At 45.4% G+C, this 18800-nt stretch overlaps 2 protein-coding genes across 4 annotated transcripts in view; both read left to right on the forward strand.

Moving 5' to 3' along the window:
- The window catches only part of UNC80 (unc-80 homolog, NALCN channel complex subunit), a gene marked incomplete at its 3' end in the record, with an annotated part of 131639 nt that extends 121231 nt beyond the window's left edge, over positions 1-10408 (forward strand). Inside the window, exons 61-65 of the mRNA XM_082001429.1 lie at positions 978-1034; positions 7179-7260; positions 7762-7873; positions 9081-9292; positions 10139-10408. Coding sequence (XP_081857555.1) covers positions 978-1034; positions 7179-7260; positions 7762-7873; positions 9081-9292; positions 10139-10408 — 733 coding nt within the window. The remainder of the gene's footprint in view (positions 1-977; positions 1035-7178; positions 7261-7761; positions 7874-9080; positions 9293-10138) is intronic.
- A 3540-nt stretch (positions 10409-13948) lies between these two features.
- Positions 13949-15906, forward strand: RPE (ribulose-5-phosphate-3-epimerase; the record flags this gene model as incomplete). 3 transcript variants are annotated; one of them, XM_082001230.1, is made up of 6 exons in its annotated part: positions 13949-14190; positions 14320-14399; positions 14500-14639; positions 14947-15081; positions 15246-15332; positions 15763-15906. In XM_082001230.1, exons 1-6 carry the CDS (start codon positions 13997-13999, stop codon positions 15904-15906), a joined length of 780 nt encoding a protein of 259 aa, XP_081857356.1. In that variant the 5' UTR covers positions 13949-13996. The 3 variants fall into 3 exon arrangements, with proteins under 3 accessions (XP_081857356.1, XP_081857357.1, XP_081857358.1); XM_082001231.1 differs by having other exon boundaries at positions 15784-15906; XM_082001232.1 differs by lacking the exon at positions 15246-15332 and having other exon boundaries at positions 15784-15906.
- Positions 15907-18800: the final 2894 nt, after the last annotated feature.

Consider the following 18800-nt stretch of genomic DNA (forward strand, 5'->3'; position numbering starts at 1 on the left):
CACTACTATCTTCAGTGCATAAACTTCATAAGAATAACAGTTGACTGCTAGCAATATTTGCTTTGTGCAATCCCAAGTCATGGTGATGCTGAGAAAAAAAAAAAGACTTTAATTACGACAGAGCTTTGCTCTCTGCTTTTTTAAGTACATGGTATACCAGGAGAATCGCTTGTCATCTGTGTAGGGAAGGTACAAGCTCAGAAAGCATCATCACAGTCCAAAATGCTGTGCCCTTTTTAGTTATGGATGGTCTCTGAGCTTTCAGACTGCCTCACAAATGTAGACTAATAAATGTTAAGTAATATCATTATCGCTCTCCTGCCGGTAACCCAGCAGACTGCTTGCATTCATGTTTTTCCTATGGGCTGAGAAGGCTGCTCCTGCCTTGAATGGCTGAAGTGTAGAAAAGCAATGTGATTGTGCACTAGTTTGCCAGGATCCACGCCAGCTGTTTACTTACAGTTTCATTGCACTATGAGACCTTGTTTTCTAGATGTTTGTTCTTAGAGTCGTACCAGAAGGAGAGTGGTCTATAGCTCATGGGAGATAGATTAGCCCTCCCTCAGGAAGAACTGGCTCATGGGGAAGAGGGAAGAAAAAAGCTCTCTATGAAGCTGGAAGTAAATAGAACTGAAATAAATGAAAATGCCGCAGGAAAATGGCTTTGAAAAGAGTTCTCTGCCCTTATTTCATGTGGAAACACATCCTACCGAAGTTTTCAGCTCCCCAGTTCTCAGCAGAGACGTAGAAGTCTCCATGTAGTGTAAAATCCCTCTAAAGACTGCTCCTGTTATCAGCTGTTCTTTCAGCTCCTCTGAGTCGTATATGGGCTGTTGAGCGTGTGAGACCAATTAATGTTACCGTCCTTTTTTTACTTTTTTTATTCCGTTGATATTTTTTCCCTTGAAAACAGAGACAATCGCATGCTTTTTGCATTTTCTTTCCCTAAATTCTTAATCTCCCTGCCCCTCCTGCAGTGAACCTAATGTCCTCGATGACTCCCCGAGCCTGGCCACTGAGGGCAGCCTCTCTAGGTACAGTGTTAACACTACCTGTCTGTCAGTGTGTGTGCTGGAAACGAGCCGTTTCCAATCTCCTCTGTCTCTTCCCCTCACCTTTTGTCGCTCTTTCCATCTCTGTCTCTTGTGGCTCATTGATATTCAGGCCTGCAAGTCAAAGGTGTAGCAACCCACCTTCAGTTTTCAGCTTTGATTGCCAATAACTTTGAGGAGGCTAAGGGGAAGGGGAAAGAAAAAGAAGTAGCAAGTGAAATAGCGGTCTGGCTGACCAGCCTCAGGGTTTTCCCCTTGTTTAGCAATTGCTTGAAGGCATGAGAAAGATTATCCATGAGGCATTAGCTGTAGCCTGTTAAAAGCATTAGTCTGGAGGCTTATATAAAACAGAGACATCTGTTTTTCTATTCATCTCACAATGCTGTCACCACAAAAGACTTAATAACGGTATCAAGCTGTGTTCTTTAACATTTACTAATAAAACCAATTATGATAACTCCTGTGGAATATAGTTCTCTGTGAATGCTTTACAGTAATTCTCGTTATTTTTACAAACTGTTTCCAATTCTCAAGTGAAACCTTAGAAAGCTTGCAGGTGAACACCATTAATACACATTTAAAATTGCCCTGTCAGTGCCGGAGTTCGGGTCTAGCTGTTCCCCATCACCTGTGGACAGGGGAGTTTGTGTGCAAACACTGTTGCGGCTGTGCCAGCCAAATGGGTCAGGAGTGACATAAAAGGGAGGTCTGCACCTTTCATGGCCAGCTCAGCCATGTTAATCATCCTTACTGTCCTGCTGCGGTGCTCGCACCTCTCAACCCATCCTTGGGAGGCTGGAGAGCTGTCATTTGTCCCAAGAGCATCTCTGTTTCCTTCCAGAAGCACATGGCCCCTTATGTTGGCAACACAGAGAGTAACATACTATTTCATTTCGCTTTACCACACCAGCTGAAGATGTGCATATGTTGAGAGGTGTTTTGTGTGAATGGGGCTTATTTTGTTAGCTTGGTTTTAGATGTCAGTAGTGGCTTGTTGGGGTGGGAACAGGCTGCTTTGTTCGTTTATTTGTTCTTCCCAGCTGACAAATGGAGAGTTTATCATTGGTGGTGTCACTGAGATCATTCCATGATTCATGATGTCCTTTGCGTGCGTGAATCCTGCTTTGGCAGATTGGCCTCTAATTGGTGCTACTGTAGGAGTGGCGTTAGGAAAAGACATCGGCTTGTTGGCAGAGGCAGGAGTACTGTTATCTGGTTTTGCGATAAAGCAAAATGGATTGCATGGTCATCTGAGCATGTTTTGGGGCCTAAAGAGAACAGAAGTCATTCAATGGAAGAAGTTAAGTGCTTTCCCTTAAGTAGAGCTACGAACTCACTACAGTTGAGGAGGATGTCGAAGGAGAACATCCGTATCTGAGTTAAAGCCGTAATGACCTGATACCAGGTTACATCAGTGTTGAATTTGAAATGTTTTGATCTTGTTAAGTGAGGGGGAGTCACTCCCAGTAACGGTGGCGAGGCTGAGGAATGTGAGACAGCTAAGTCAACAGATGAGTTCAAATGCAATAATTTATTTTGAACCCTGAAATGTAGTCCACTGTACGGTATGTTCCTACTAATTTCTGTCACAGCAGTTTTCGCTTGGGACCAGGACACTATCCTCTACCCTGCTCTATGGTACAGAGGTTTCCTCAGGCAAAAAGGTTAACAGCTGTACGTGGGGGTCAGTTCTGTTGAGGTTTATTATTCTTTTCAAGGAGAGGGCACTAACACCTGAAAGGAGGGCCATCAGGGCTGCAAGGTCTTAGGAAGAATGAAGACGGGGAAATACTGCAAATTTTTATGAAGAAGCTAGATTAGAAATCTGTAAGGAAGAAAAGATGTTTCAACTGCATTGTTAAAAGTGCAAATTGGATTCCTCCTCTAAAGGACAAATGTAATAAAGTAGACGTCGTAGGAGCTTATTGTGCTGTGGGTATCACAGGACAGAATTAATGTGTTTTTATATTCCAGAACATTAGTTTTGAGTAAAGCGGGTGTGAGTTTTTCTTACATAACTTTGATTTTGGCTGTAGCACAACGATAACAAGTATTTAGGATTGTCTTCTGAATTCAAAAGCTGAAGTTTAGTCATAACTGACATGAAGAAATAAATCATATAGAAACTAGACCCTTATGGAAGGTAGGAGTTTTAAATAAATTAAATAGTGACAGACACAAAAAAGAATAAAGTCTGTTTGCCTTTGTTCTATAGCAATTAGAGCCAGCCGTGTAGAAAAGCAGGGAAGACAGGAAGGGGATAGTATTGAAGTGCTCAGAAGTAAACAGACAGCATGGGGTACAGGGCTGAGGAGCATATGTATCCAAATCCGTCATGATTTGTTGTGGTTATAATCTGAGAGGAGAGGATATTTTCCCAAATCAGAAAAGAAGAAGAATGAGAAGACACTGTAATGGAAATCTGTTGCACAAACACATTTCCCTTTAACGTTTGTCATTATGCCTGTCTTAGCTTAATGGTGCCTAGTAGAGAAAATCAGAGTGAATTCACATTGCCAGGGCAAGCGCCGCAGATCTAACACTAACTGGGCTAGGATGTGTCTGGGAATACAAGAGCTGGAGTTCATCTGCATTTTAACCCATTCTTCACTGGCCTATGTCCACTAACCCTCTCGTTCAGGTATCTTGGGACACAAAGTGTGTACGTTTCACCGTAATGGCGTGGCAAGCATGTACGTGTTTCTAATAGACATTTTAAACTCCCTGCTTCCTTTATCTCTGTTTTGTTTTCTTCTTTATTCTTTTTTTGGCTGCATGGTTTCTTGTAATTCATGAGCATCACTTATTGTAATTGCCAACCTGACGAAGTTTCTCTTAGCCCCCACTGTGTGACTGCGCTGGCTGTCATTTCTTGCTGGCAACATGCTTCCATGAAGCTGGGTTGGTTTGATCTTTTGCTCACCTGTCTCTGCCCTAACTATGTAATAGGAGTAACATTATTGTGAAGATAAAACCCCTGACAGAGATTCTCAGAGAGTGACAGAGCATCTTTGTGCTGGGCAGGAAAAACTTCTGGTTTGTTATTCCCAAATAAATCTGGCTTAGGTACTTAGACAAAAAAAACCCCTTCTTATCCATCACATTGCCACAGGAGGGAAATGTACTGTCAGCTGAAATGGCATTTGATTCAGTGTTCCTTGATTGGTCCCACGGGCTGCCAGAAAAACAGTATATTCCTGGTCAGGTCTGGTAAACAAGGAGAGATGGAAAAGGAGGGAGGGAGGGCTACACAGAGCCAACAGTCTGCCTGCCACACTAATTTTCACGGAAACAAGATCAGTAGTGCTGTTCTTTGATGTGAAAAGAAACACTAACAGACCCTGATGAAGTGAAAGGTTTCGTCTGAAAATTCAGTCACTTATCTGATATGTGTTCTTTATGATTCTGTCTCTCCTTCCCTTCACTTCTCCAAAATTTGGGGATAGAAGGCAAAAAGACAGCCACAGCAGGGCTGTGCCGTGTGCAGGCAGCTCTTCAAAACTCGGCTGCTCTCGAGTCTGCCATTTGCCTCCAATAGATATCTGCAATTTTCAGCTCATAAAACCATCCCAAATTATACCAATTTGTGTAATGATTCGGTACTGAAAATAAACATCCACTAAACTAATTTCACTTATGATATAAGCCAGGCTGAAAATTCCAGACTCCAGCAGGAAGACACAGAGTCCAGCCTTTCTTTTGCTCACCTATTGTTTGTCTTCAGTGCACAGATTACTCCATGGGAATCTTTTTTTTTTCCTCATGTGTAGCCTCTGTGCCCTCATGCGGTCCATGTACTCTCTTTATCTAATGACTTTTTCAAAGTGCTTTCATGATGCATGTGAAATCAGTTTGCTTCACCACTATAAACAGTGTTTTGTACTGAATATAATTGTAGTCTTTCTGCTACAGACATTTATGTCTCCTCACTCATTGAACTAAGAGTTACTGGTCCTTCAGCAGAAACTGTAACTGTATTCTCAAAAGCTAGTTCAATAGAAAGTTATTTTTTTCAGTACTTTCTCCAGCTAATTCCTACTTCATTCACATACTGATAACTACTCTGAAAACTGCTTAAAATTCAGAGGAAGTAAGTTTTTGTGTAATCCTAGAAACAGGTCAAGAAAATTCTGTAAGCTGTAATTTCAGGCAGTCTGCATCACAAATCCAAAGACTAGTTTAAATGCAGTCTCTTTGCTTTAATAAGGAATGATGTGTGGCTTCTGGACCTACCAGTCATGTGTGCTGCAGTCATTGTCTGGGTCAAGAACACAGTCCTACTAACAGGAAGTAACTTTGAGGACTCTACTTATTCAGAGGCCGGTGTTTGCATGATGCTTAGGATGCTTTGTATGTAAATCATGTCAATACCCGACGTAAAAGCTGGAAAATATGTTCCAGAGGCCGGTGATCTCATTTGGAAGAGCTGTCTGAGGGAGAAAAGGACTCAAATCTATCTTGTTTGTTCTGGCTTTGAGCTTGCAGAAGCTTTTCCTTTTTTTCCAAACCCTTGCAGCTGTGCTGAGATTGCTGAGGGCATGCCTAGGATTATTAGGCTGTGGTCAGACAATCAGAAGAGAAACAGCTTCAGGGTTGTAAGATGTCTCTCTCCTTGAAGTTGCCCATTGTTTCACCAGTAGAGCTACTAGAAACACACACATATGGTTTAGTGCAAAGTCTGGCTTTAGTTTAAAGTTGTAAGGGAGGAAGGAATAGGACTTCCAGGTCAGGTGACAAGACTTTTGACCTGAAGCAGACCAGCAAGCTCTCATGTTCTGTTCCACCAAACCTTCTAAGGGCAATAACTTCTACCAAAGCGAAGAATGAGCTGTTTGGGAGACAGAACTTTTTAAGCCTCTCCACAGCCATCCTCTGTGCGTTGTCTGACCATGTCCTTAGGTTTGTCTTCTTCCTCCGCCAGTAAGGTCAGGTGATAAAACCTTTGCTCTGTTGGTGGTACTGAGCTCCTCCAGGGAGATCCAAGGAAAACATCTAGAGAAAAGAATGTTGTTTTCCTTTAGATTAATGCAGGCCAAAGGCAAAATGGATTGTAATACTGAATCTTCAACAATGCATACCAGATATAGCTGGAAGTTGCTTAAATAGGACATGTGGCTCAGTGGATTGCAGTCTGTCCCAAATAAGCAGCTGCCCGATTTAAAAGAAGTCCCTCTCAAATGTTAGTTGCTATTGTAACCATGTGTCTCTCAGACATAGTGCATTCAGCTAAAATGTGTTGTGACCTCTGTCTGCTAGATGAGCAATTTTAACTGTTTGGAGGAGTACAGTGCTTTGATAAGAATGAGGGGAGGGTGGTATTTTTATATTAAGTAGATTAAATGGACAGTTGAATGGTAGAATGAGATGGTATTTGGCTGAATATGTTTTATTGCTAAAAGTTCTTTTACTGCAGATTTTCAGGTATTTTGTGCCAAGATGTTAAAAACTAAAAAGCTGTGTTTATATATATATATACACCAAAAAAAATTACATTTACTTGTCTTTTTTGTTTGTTAGCCACAAAAAGACTTAAGGCTGCAAGTGTTGAGTGTGGGGCCTTGTTCACATAACTCATGCATCCATTATGTGAATGGATCCTTTGTCACTTTGTGTTTGTTTTTTGTTTGCTGACTTAAATTGAAATTAAAACCAGATGACAAAATTGTGATCAGGCTGTGGGGTCTATTTGGGAGGAAAAAAAAAAAAGCTTTGAAAATATTGTCCTTGAAAAAGGAAACAAGAAGGCTTTTGAGCTAGGAAGCTGATATTCTTGCCTTTATTGATGTGGCAAAGGATGCAGAGAAGTGAGTGTTGCTCAGTGGGATGCATCAATCAATGACTGAAAACTGAAATCTGCAGTTATTTATATTTGGATGCTACCTGTGCGTGGCCAAGTCCTGAATGCCATGACTCCACCTCCCACCCTTTCCTAAGCCCCAGAAGCCACAACCCAACAGACACGTCCTCCCCATCCTTCAAAGACAGTATTGCTCTTTGAAGTGACTGTGCCATTAGTGGTTGGTCGGTTTATTTATTTATTTATTTATTTTAGTCACAATTGCCAGGACACCTACTAGTCGTACAGGGTGCTTCTGTGCTTGGCCTAATGCTCTCAACTTCTAACAGGGTGGCAAGCGTGCAGAGCGAGCCCGGACAGCAAAACCTTCTTCTGCAGCAACCCCTGGGGCGGAAGAGAGGCCTACGGCAGGTGAGAACACGAGGAGTGAACAAACCTGCTCTCCTTCTGTTTGAGTTGGTTTGGTTTTTGTTGTCTGTGTCAGTTTTGAAATGATTTGTGGATGTGACATGTCCCTTTTACCTAATTTGTGATAGACTAGTGCAGTCCGCTGAGTTAGCAGGAACCACAGCACAAGTCGTAGCTGTGAGGCCTGACAGATCCCTAAGAGAGGAGGTGCACTTTTGAATTTCCCAACCTTTTCATCTGCAGGCTTTTTTTTTTTTTTTAATTAAACGATGGTCACACAATCTGCATTGCGTTACATTCAGTACTGAAACTGAAAAGGCACAAGCCCCAGAAGTTCATATGAAGGAGATGTCTGAGCCATGGAAACCTCAAAACACGTATCTGCTAAAAGTCGAGTGAATGCACATCTAGAGGAATAGACAATAATGACCTGTTCTCCTTAAAGAGGAGAAGTTGTATAATGTATGAACATACATCAGCCTAACTCTTTCTTCCAACATTTAGCTTCGACGACCACTGCTGTCACGTCAGAAAACTCAAACCGAACCTCGCAGCCGTCATGGAGCTCGGCTTTCAACCACGCGACGGAGCATCCAGCCAAAACCAAAACCCAGCGGTAGGTCAGTGCTGTGTTTCCAGAACCAGCACTTCATATTTGAAAGTAGAACATAAGATGTTGTTGTTTTACCTTACAGGAAAAGCTAGTATGTTGGTAGTAGCCTACGTTAAAGTGAAGTCTCAGCAGTTTTATCCTTTTTCCTCGTAAGCGGATATGCTATCAGAAAATCACACCCTCAAAACACTTTGATGGTTTCTCCAAAGACTTTCAAGGTGGAACTGGACATGGACAGTGAATTATCATGTCTCCTAGAGGTGTGTGTCTCCTCGAGGAGTGAAGAACTTAGGGAATGGGTGTCCTCTGTTCCGGATGCCTTGTCCAAAACCTCCAGATGTGCAAATTTTGAAGCTGCTATTGAGAGTAGTAGAAAGAAGGAAATTTCCCATCATTTGTAAGCTTAGCAATGCAGAGCTTTAAGGGTTGTATACGGAAATGAATATGGAACTGTTCCGGTCCTATGCCATCCATTTCGAGGGGTCAGCGCTGCTGGTGGCTGTATTCTGTACCATCTGAAGCGAGCAGTTAACTTTGGAGGAAACACCCGGAAGAGCAAAGGTTGCTTGTGTGCTTTCTGGGTTTCTAATGACTCTGCCAGGATTGTGCTGGGGCAACAGCACTGCTGGAGATGTTTGAAACCTAAGAGTTGAACCAAAATAACTAAGAGCAGGAGCAGGGATATCAGTTTTACTGTCAAGTTTTAGTCTAGCTGTCTTCATCCTGTGCTGTTCTGTTATTCCCAGATAACGGACTCTGTGTGCAGGAGTGGGGGGCAATCAGCTGCCCTCTTTCTTTTCTCAGATTTCCTGCAAAACCTTGGGCAATTCCCTTATGTATTTGCATCTCAGTGTTCCTTTCTTAGTTGAGGGCAGAAATGCCTGACTCACACAGAAATTCAATCCAGTATATTCTTCTGTGATGGGAAGATGTTATGGGTGGCATTTATCTCGCCAAACCACGACAAAGATAGGTAAGGTGACTAGTCTTCAGGAGATCCCTGACTCTTGCTGTGGCTTTAGGGGAAGCCTAGGGTAAAATGGCTTTTAGATTAGACTCCAATCAGACAGCTTATAAAGATGGAATGAATCATTAATTCTGTCTTACTTGTAAAAATTCCAGGGATTCTCTCTCTTCTTTTCCTGTTGTGTTTTCCTTCCCAAATTGTAGCATTTTAATACTTCAATTTTCTGGACTTTGTACCCTTCAGCGGAGCAGAAGCGGTCAGTGACTTTCACTGAAGCCCAGCCTGAGGCAACAACAGCCTCCCCAGGGGACCCGTCAGCTCCAGCAGCCCCGCAGCCGGGCTGCAGCCGCAGCAGCCCCCAGGCGACCAGCAAGCAGGAACCGCTAAGCAAACCTGTGCTGACTTCCTCGCCTGCCATCGTTGTAGCTGATCTCCATAGCCAGACCACTGGCCAGGTAACATGACTGGCGGTTTTATCGTGTGTGTCTGCCTGCTGCTTCATCAAAGTTGCAGGGCAAATTTATAGGGAAATGCCTGATGCGTTACAGCACTATAGCAAAAGCTGGTGGGTGAGTGAAGACCACAAACTCTCCTGGGTGTCTATTCTTTAGGCCGAGTTTGCTGTCCAACCCCCTACTTTTGTAAACCATTCCGTTCTAGATCTGCACAATGGTTCTTAATTTGCAAATATATTTCCTGCATCTTCCCTTTCCACCTTCCCATCGCATACAGTAGTCCTGAACCTGCTCACCAGTGCATGTTTTCATCAGCAGGTTTTTACAGCTTGCTCTCTGAGAAATGCGTCCTTAAGGAAGGACTCCTTCAAAACCTCAGGACTGTTTTAGAAAAAGCATCCCATTTCGAAAGAAATTGCTTGTCCAACATTTTTCTGTGTTGGACACCACTGAGGACAGTGCAGGCACAATCGCAGTCATCCTCTCAATGCGTCGGTGACATTGAGATGACTTTTATACGCCCAGATATCTAGTGTCTTTTGAGGGTTATGTCCTTTGCCATGAACAAATAAGACACCCGTCTTGAGAATACACTAGAAAAATGAAATGAGGAAGTGTTAACTGAAATCGGATAACCTTTCTGATCATTGCTACAAATTTGATTCACCAGCAAAAATACATCATTGTTAGGGCAAAATTTTAGGGATTGATAATCTGCAAGTGCCTAGCACTTTATGGTAAAAAGTATTTCTGAACGAGAAAATATTTTATTGATGTTCCCTTGCTTTTTTCTCCCTCTCCCTCCCACTTCCTCTGGGCCTGACCACTGGCTCTCCTCCATTGCAGAGCGAGGCACTTGCTGCTGAGAAGGAGAAGGAAAAAGAGGAGGGTTTGGAGTCCCGGCCAACAACAGCACAAAGCACCCCTCCCACACAGCTCTCGGACACAGAGGACTATGCTGGCCTCGAGACCACCAGCTTGTTGCATCATGGGGACACTGTCCTTCACATCAGTGAGGACAATGGGATGGAGAATCCCTTGCTGGCCACTCACTTCAGCTTCACGCATGTGGAGCTTGGGGAGACTGACGTCGATCTAGATGAATCTCATGTTTAACTCTTGGGGAGGTGCAGTAGTGGGAGGAGGAAGAGAAAGTGTACCATCTCCTTTGAGTTCCCTGGTAACTAGTAACTAATTAAAACAAGAGCACTTTATTATCCAAAAGCAGAAAATAGCTAACAGCCAGTTCCCATAGACTGGCAAATTTCTGTTTGTGAAATCTATTTCAGTTCAGGACAAGACTGCAGGAACAGAGAATTTTTACAAAATTCTCAGGGTAGGGGTGTGTGGGCAAATATGTGGTCCATAAAACCTTGATCTGGCAGCCGTGTACTGTGATCAGCAGCCTCGTTGGGTAAGCGGGCTGTTGGACTGTGAGGCAGACAAGAGACGCCTCTTTTGAGATTGTGAGATTGTGCCCAAGATTTATTTTTGTAGCGTTTTTGAGAGGAGGGCTATATAGCAGCAAATTCTAAGGCTCTTACACCTTGGTACTGACAGTGAAAACACTGACAAAAACGTACCAGTCTCAAGCTTGATTTTCACAAGCCTGGGACCATTCTTTCTAACTTGCAGAGCAATGATAAGCACTGTGGAGCAATTAGACTTTTTTTTTTTTTGGCACTGTAGACTTTAGTTGAGTTTACTTTTGTCTGTTGGTTTCATTCCACTCTGTAAGATATTGCCCTTGTGCTACAAAAATATTTGCTCTGTAAAACTAAATACAGTACATACCATAAGAAGGAATGCACGTGTGGTGCACAGATACAGATGGGCAGGGGGTGAGTGGTCTGCAGATGCTATAAATAGCCCACGCTGTCCTGCTTAAATGTAGTGAGTAATTCATCTGCACAGCTTAAACAAAAAAAAAACCCAAGAAACCGCATCTGGAATGCGTTGGACCTTCTAGTACCTAGCAGCTGCGCCACTGATGCTGTCGTATGTACTTAGATACAGGATTTTAAAGTAAATATTTATAGATGGTATTTTCATGTTCCTATATATATAAAAATATATATGTACATTGTAAACAAAAGATGGATATTGCAGGGCAGAAACTTGATGAAAGAATCTATTTTTGGCATGTTGAGATTGTATTTAAAAAGGTTCCATTTTATGTACGTAATGTTCATGGCTGCAAGTATTAGAGATATATACGTAACATTTATACGTAGGTGGAGATCCCTGTGGGGGATCAGCTGAAGCCACAGCCGAGTTATGGGCTATGCTGCAGCATCATGGAGTTACACTGAAATGTGAATTTAGCCATTAGCTGCTTATGGGCAAACTGCAAAACAGCTGCAAAACAAAACCATGAAATCATAAGCAACGCCCAAAGTTACCCTGTGCTTTGGGAATCATATACTGCCTTTTTCAGCTTACGTTAGAAGAACTAGAGTTTGTAATCGTAGAATTATTGTGCAGAGGAAAATGTTTTAAGGCATCCTGAGAGTCTGTAAAATGTGCTAATTAGCAGTTTGGCTCCTCAGGGCTTGTAATTTGGACGCACACACCATAAAAAAGCCTTACTGAGGAGACAGAACGATATCCTGCCATCCATCGCCAAAGAAAGGACTCGCATCTCTCTTCAACAGCTCTGAAATAGCTGTTTAAAATACTGCCATACAAACAGCTGCCTCACTGCTGTAGTGCAGCATGCAGTTTTTACTGTTGTGTGGAAAATGACCCGTATACCTGAAAGCAGGTTTCAGCCTGCTAAAACCCGTGGAGCCTTCAGGCTGTGCTGCCTGGTATTTGCCAAATGCTCAGATTTGACGAGAGCTTGTGCACACCAATCTGAGGGGGGGACTCACGCACACTAAACCCCTGAAAATGGCCAAAGCCATCCTTCTCCTAGGCTCACGGGTATTGAGCATGCTCAGCTACCACTGCATTGGTGAGAGATGGAGACTTTCGGCACCCTGTGGCAAAAGCAGGGCTGAAAAGGCAACTATTTTCATAGTGCACCACCTCTATCACTATATATACATATACACGCATATATATAGGTGGTGCACTAATGCAACTTTAAAGCACAGGTGGTTTTGTAAGAGAGATGGTTAGGTGAAGGTGGCAGTGTCTCAATATGCTGCTTAATGTGCGTCCTGAATGACAAACTGCTTACTCTGCTGACCAAAACATGCTGTACCGCTTCTTATCTCCTCAGTGCACTGGAGCCAGCACCAGCTACCTATAGGAGACTGCTTTGAATTAGCTCCTAGTTTGGAGGTCACTCAAAGAATTGCTAAATTCCAGATGCTAAGTTTTATTATTAACAGTGACGCACAAATCAGAGAAAACACAGCTTCACTTTCAAATCCCAAGGTAGGCTGGGTTACTGGCAGTTGGGTGGGGGAGGAGGGCTTTAGACGTGAGCTGAGTAAACGGCTGGGACGCAACGCATACAGAATTCATGGTGCATTTTATAGAGCGACCTTTTCTGCTGGAAATGAGAAGGAAGCATCTTCCTTAATGAAAAGTAGATGCCTCACCATGGTTCTCCACTCTAACGATGGCAAAAATAACTGTGATTTACTTCATTTAATTCAGTATAGGTAATGTATGTTTCCATTCAGGTTTCCCAGTGTCGCCGGTGAATCCACAGTAGTAAGCCATAGCAAGGACTGAAATGCCTCTTTTTAATGTCTACCCTGCTCGAAATCAATGCAGCTTAGAAATGATGTAATCCGCAATTTAGTTTTATTCAGGTGGCTGGACAGATGGCTTTGGTTTTCTTGGATGATTGTTGAGAGGTGGAAAGGACAGGCAGGCCAGTCAGCGTGTTCTCTCATGTGTTTTACTTTCCTATGGGTTGCACTTAACGCTGTACTAACGAGGCGCATACAATGTACTTTAGCTGGTTTTGTGCTTTCCTCCAGTATCTCTGTAACAGAACTGGTGTGTTTCTGCTGTGAAGACAAACGATGCTGCTTAATTAGTGTTAGAGGCCTTAAGCGCATGCCATGTTGAATGAATGTCCAGGCTGTTTGAGTCTTGTCAGTGTGTCGGTCGGTCCCGTTGCCTCAGCATTTTACGCAAACGTTGTCCCGAGGACTAAATACAGAGGAGTCTGACGGCAAAAGGACAGAGTTCTGTGTTTAAGCCTCTTGCGCAACACCGTGTCGGCCTCCCTTTCTGAAAGGCTTTCATTTGCTGCTGTTTGAGACCATTTTGCTCTGGGATACAGGCAGCGTTTGTTAAAATGTACCTGTCTGCTTTCAGCACGGGCCCTGCCGTAGCTCACCGGACGCCTCGGGTGGAGGGCGCGGCTGGGAGGGCGCACGCCATGGGCCCCGCCTGGGGCTGCGGCAGGGCTTTCAGTAGCGCGGCTGCTGCAGCCGGGGTGCGGGGGCGACCAAATAGGCTTTCTTGGGAACTTAACCCAACAGCTGTCAAAACAAGTCACTGGGTTCCTCCCCCCCGCTGAGGCCCTGCGCCCGAGGGTGGCCGTTGGAGGGGTTCGTACCCTCCCGAGCGCCTGGAGGGGCCGCGCTGGGAGCCAGCCTGTAGGTCTGCCCGCGCCGACCCTGGACCCTGGGCCCTGGGCCCCCGGTCGCGGCCGCGGGGCTGCTCCCCGCGGGGCGGGCGGGCCGGATGCGCGGCTGCCGGGAGCCGCTGGGCCCCGCCTCCGGCCAGCGGCGGAAGATGGCGCGGGGCGGTGGCGGCCGTCCCGGCAGGCCGCGCGGTGGCGCATGCGCGGGGCGGCGGGCGGCAGCGATGGCGTCGGGGTGCCGGATCGGGCCGTCCGTCCTCAACAGCGACCTGGCGGCGCTGGGCGCCGAGTGCAGCCGCATGCTGGACTGCGGCGCCGACTACCTCCACCTGGATGTAATGGACGGGTAACGGCCGGGGGCGGGCGGGCCGGGCCGGAGGCGCGGGGGGCGTGCGGGCGGCCTGCTCCGCCCGGCCGGGCCGGGCCGGGCCAGGTGTAACGTGCGGGCGGGCGGGTCTCTCTCTTCGGCCCCAAGACACTTCGTCCCGAACATCACCTTCGGCCACCCCGTCGTGGAGAGCCTGCGCAAGCAGCTGGGCCAGGAGCCCTTCTTCGGTAAGGGGCGGGGGGCTGCGCAGGCCGGCACGGGGAGCGGCCGCGGCAGCGGCCCCGGCCGGGCCCTGCTCACGTTTCCTCCTCTGCTCCCATTCTCCAGACATGCACATGATGGTTGCCAGGCCGGAGCAGTGGGTGAAACCGATGGCTGTCGCTGGTGCGAACCAGTACACCTTCCATCTAGAAGCCACAGACAATCCTGGGGCCTTGATAAAGGACATTCGGGAGAACGGGATGAAGGTGAGGGGAGCATAGGCTTGGAGTAGCCCGTTGCACTCAGCTTGACTAACTGCTGCGCGCTTGGCAATGAAACGCCCATTGTTGCGGTTTCGGGTGGTCAGAGACTGGCACGTGCGGCCCTGACGCTCTTTGTGCACCAAGTCGGTCTGGTTTCGGTTTAAGAAAATCATGAATCTTTGTTTAAAGCAGCCTGTTCTTACTGCGTTTACATGCACACGCAGTTGTTTCCGTAAGAGTTTGTACTGAGCTCAAGCCAATCTCGCTGTCATCCTGAGGTGTGCTTGGATTTGTCTCGCCTCTCCTGCAGGTTGGCTTGGCCATCAAGCCTGGCACTACGGTTGAACACTTGGCACCTTGGGCCAATCAGATAGATATGGCTTTGGTCATGACGGTGGAACCGGGATTCGGAGGGCAGAAATTTATGGAAGACATGATGCCAAAGGTAAGCCAGGTTTCTCTTAACTTATTTATTGACCTTAAAGCCAATTAACGGTACGGAGTGTAGTGGTAAAGCAAATAAACCGTGTCTGGGCATGTAAGATGCTGTGCGTAACTGTAGCAGCTGAATGTGGGTCGCGGTGCCAACCTTTTCGTACTGCTTCTCAGGTTCAGTGGCTGAGGACACAGTTTCCCTCATTGGATATTGAAGTGGATGGAGGGGTTGGGCCTGACACCATCCATAAGTGCGCAGAGGTAAGAGGCGGCATTCTCAAACAGTCACTGTGCTAAGAGGCTTAATCGTCCCTCAGAAAATAAAGCTTAGGAGGAATGGCATTTTGACTGCTAGTTTTCAGAGGGAACAGTAAAGCTCACTTAAGATCAAAATCGGCTTGAGGTCTAATCTTGTGCCTTTGTTAATAGTGGCTCCTGAAGCCTCCACTAAGCTAGAGAAGTCGTTTCTTTCTTGTATGTTGGCGTAAATAGAAGCAATGATGCAGAAATTGCCTGTTTGAGGAAGAGCTGTCTTTTCTGAACTTGATTTGTGGTTGTAGTTGAAGGTATGTTACTTGTGTCCTGCAAATAGCGCTCGTTTGCCCACCAGCCTAGGATTCATTACCTCCTTATGTGTTTTACAGCAAGAAAACTCTCTTAAGTGGGTCTGGGTCTGTTCCGTGTTATTGAGTGGGTGTTTAATGTCTTTCAGGCAGGTGCAAATATGATTGTATCTGGCAGTGCTATTATGAAGAGCGCAGATCCAAGATCTGTGATCAATCTTCTAAGGAATGTGTGTTCAGAAGCAGCTCAAAAGCGCTGTCTGGATCGATGAGAGCCACCCGAGCAGTGTTCAAGAAGGCTCTGCGCCTGCAGGAGAACCCTTGTTTCTCGTGCGTAAGGGAGGGCTGGATGAACGTTAATTATGGAAATTTGTTGCTGCTGAACAGAGGAATCATTCCTTCGCTGCAATGAAGCAAGCAGCAGTGGAAAACATTCTGGCTGTCTTTCAGGGTTGGAAATGCAGTGGTTTGAACCTGTCTCTTGATTTTGTGGAGGCTAATTTTATGGCACAACCTGTAATGCTGACTGGATCGAACTAAATTTCCGTCGTTTTTTTGCTTGCTAGAAGAGTGTAGCATGCCACAAGCAGTCTCTCTTGTGGAAGACTCTAATCAAACTGCCTTCTGCTGTCTGTATTTTGTCATTTGATCTGTGCATTCCTACGTAACTTTTCCAGTATCTGCATTAAACACCCCTCCTTTGGTGTGGTAAGTCTCCTTTAAGCTGACTGTCAAAAATGAGTGGGTTTGGGGGTAAGTTTGGGAAAAATGCAGTTCAGGAGGACTAAAAAATCCTAGGGGTGCTAGAAATGTTCCTATGTTTTGCTTTTACTGGGTAGAAGCGCTTGACCTACATAGGTCAAGCATCAAGCAAGTCAGTGCAGCATCTTTACCAGGTCACAAACTGGGAAGTATCTTGTCATTTACCTTTCCAATAGCCAGTTAAGACAGAAGTGTCTGAAGTTCCAGGAAGCGTCGGGATTCCACAGAAGGATGTTGCTTTAAAACCCTACAGATGGTAGTTTAAAAAACCTTTGTCGTGGCCCACAGCCTCCTTGGTTTGCATATACACCCAAGTAGACGATTAAGATAGTGGCGTACAGGAATATTACCTACTGAAGTGATTTCGGTGTATGTAGGTTGAAATGGAGTGCATGGAGGTGGCTCTGTAAAATGCCTTAACGCTCCCCTTAGTTATGAAGCCAAATAGTTCTCATACCTTCAATTTGCTTGCGCCGACTTCACGGCCTGGCCTGTTTGGGCACGCGAAAGGCGAGAGTTACAACCCACTAGAGGAAGACCTGAGCGGGTCACTTTAGATAGACCCGCCTCCCACGGCTCTAATTGATATCGCTGACTCTTTTAATATTTCATGGTATTCTGTGTGGTGTTTTTCCCTTTAAGTTGTAATTACAGAAGGGTTGCAAGCAGTCTGCTGCCCCAGGGGAACAGGCCAGAAGACTCAACAGCTGCAGCCAGTCCGATTCCACAAGGCCAAAATCAGATCCATTGTTCTTGCAGCCCCAAATGCAGCCCTAGAGCTGGCGCACCCCTTTCTTCTAAGCCCGAGACCTGCCCTGAGACAGGCGTCTGCTCAGTGGCCATGGAAGGAGACGGCTGCGGCACTGCGTGGGTCACCGCCATTGCTCAGTAGGAGGAGCTAGGGCTAGTTCCAGCAATCTAGGCAAGAGTGAAATGGCTAAACTACTGCTTTTTCCTGTGTGGTTAATTGTGCTTGAGGTGAACAAATGTCTTTGCTTCCTGTTTGTACTTGCAACCCGTTTGAGAACTAGCAGAAGAAAAATGGAGTCATCTGGACTTACTGCACTGAAGACATCCTTCAGAAGAGGTTTGCCAAAAGAAAGCGTGGCTAGGAAAGGTAATAGCCCAAATGGCTGTTGGACATGTTAAAGCTGCTTATTTTTACTTACAGAAAGGACCTGTGTAGAGTCTAACGTAGTGTGCATAGAGAACGTGTCATGGCTCTGGCGTCGAAAATGCAGGCCAATCAGCTGCAAAGGGGCTATGAAAATGTGTGTTTAAGGTCTGGAAATGTGGCTTTTCATGCTACTGAAAGCAGCAGGACAAGAGCTGTAGCATCCGTGCTTTCTGGGAGCTGACCTTAAGCTTGTTTGAAAGGGTAATCAACCTATTTTTGCTTTTTTTTTTCGCTCGTTAATTTGGGATGGATGGATGTCCTAAAGTCACGCTAGTTAATGACTGTACTATGCTATGTTCTGCGCGTGGAACCATACAATATGTTGTCTTTCACAGGTTGTGTAGTCACTTTGCCATTGTTTTAAATCTGGTAGTTTGCACTTCTATTGACTCTAAGTTAGGAGTGTTGTGCGAGAGAGAAATTACGCGCACCATAAAATGACTCAATCTCTTCTTTCCATCTAAATCCCACCCAGGTGGGTTTATGCAGCTGGCTAGTACTGCAGCAGCTTTTTAACATCTAAGGTTAAAGCCATTAGTGACCACAGAACATCCATGGAAGTTGCAGTAATGGTAGTTTTTCTTTTAATGCTCAAGACTCATCCGGTTTCTTGCCTCTATACATTAACAGAAGTAACCTGTGGCTCTATTTAGGCCTGTCCTTCTGTACTCAGTAACATAACCCCACAGCTGCAGGACTTGAACCGAACCCTGACTGAAAACCAAGAGCAGCTGCTTGCATGGCATCCATGGAGCCAAACCAACCCCGGGACCGTTGGATGTTGCAATACTCTGATAAAGCAGTTTCAGCAACAAGGGAGAAGAGAGTCTCGTGATACCAAGTCACATGGTCTAGAGCGCTCTGGGGCGATCTGACTGGCTCCACAATGGAAAATGGGGAAAAGGAAACCCTGCTGTAGCCGAGTAAGGCTGGGCTTGGGCATGTGCTCCACAGGCTGGTACCGCACACCTCCCTGGGCAAGATAAAAAAACTGCAGTAGACATACAGAGAGCTTAATTTTAATAGAGCTTAGAAGTTTGCATTTGTACTTACATTCCATTAACGTCCTGGATGCAGAGATGAAGCGATTACACACCCTCATAGCAGCAGGGAGCAGAATGTAAGTGTCCTTAAAAAATGCCTCAATCAAAAACGGTAAACAAAGTGCAAGGGAAATGGCTTGCTTTGTGTAGTGGCAACAGCCCAGCGTCACGCGGGGGGGGGCCT

This window comes from Phaethon aethereus (genome assembly GCF_964289735.1).
Source record: "Phaethon aethereus genome assembly, chromosome: 6".
In the NCBI taxonomy this organism is placed as follows: domain Eukaryota; kingdom Metazoa; phylum Chordata; class Aves; order Phaethontiformes; family Phaethontidae; genus Phaethon; species Phaethon aethereus.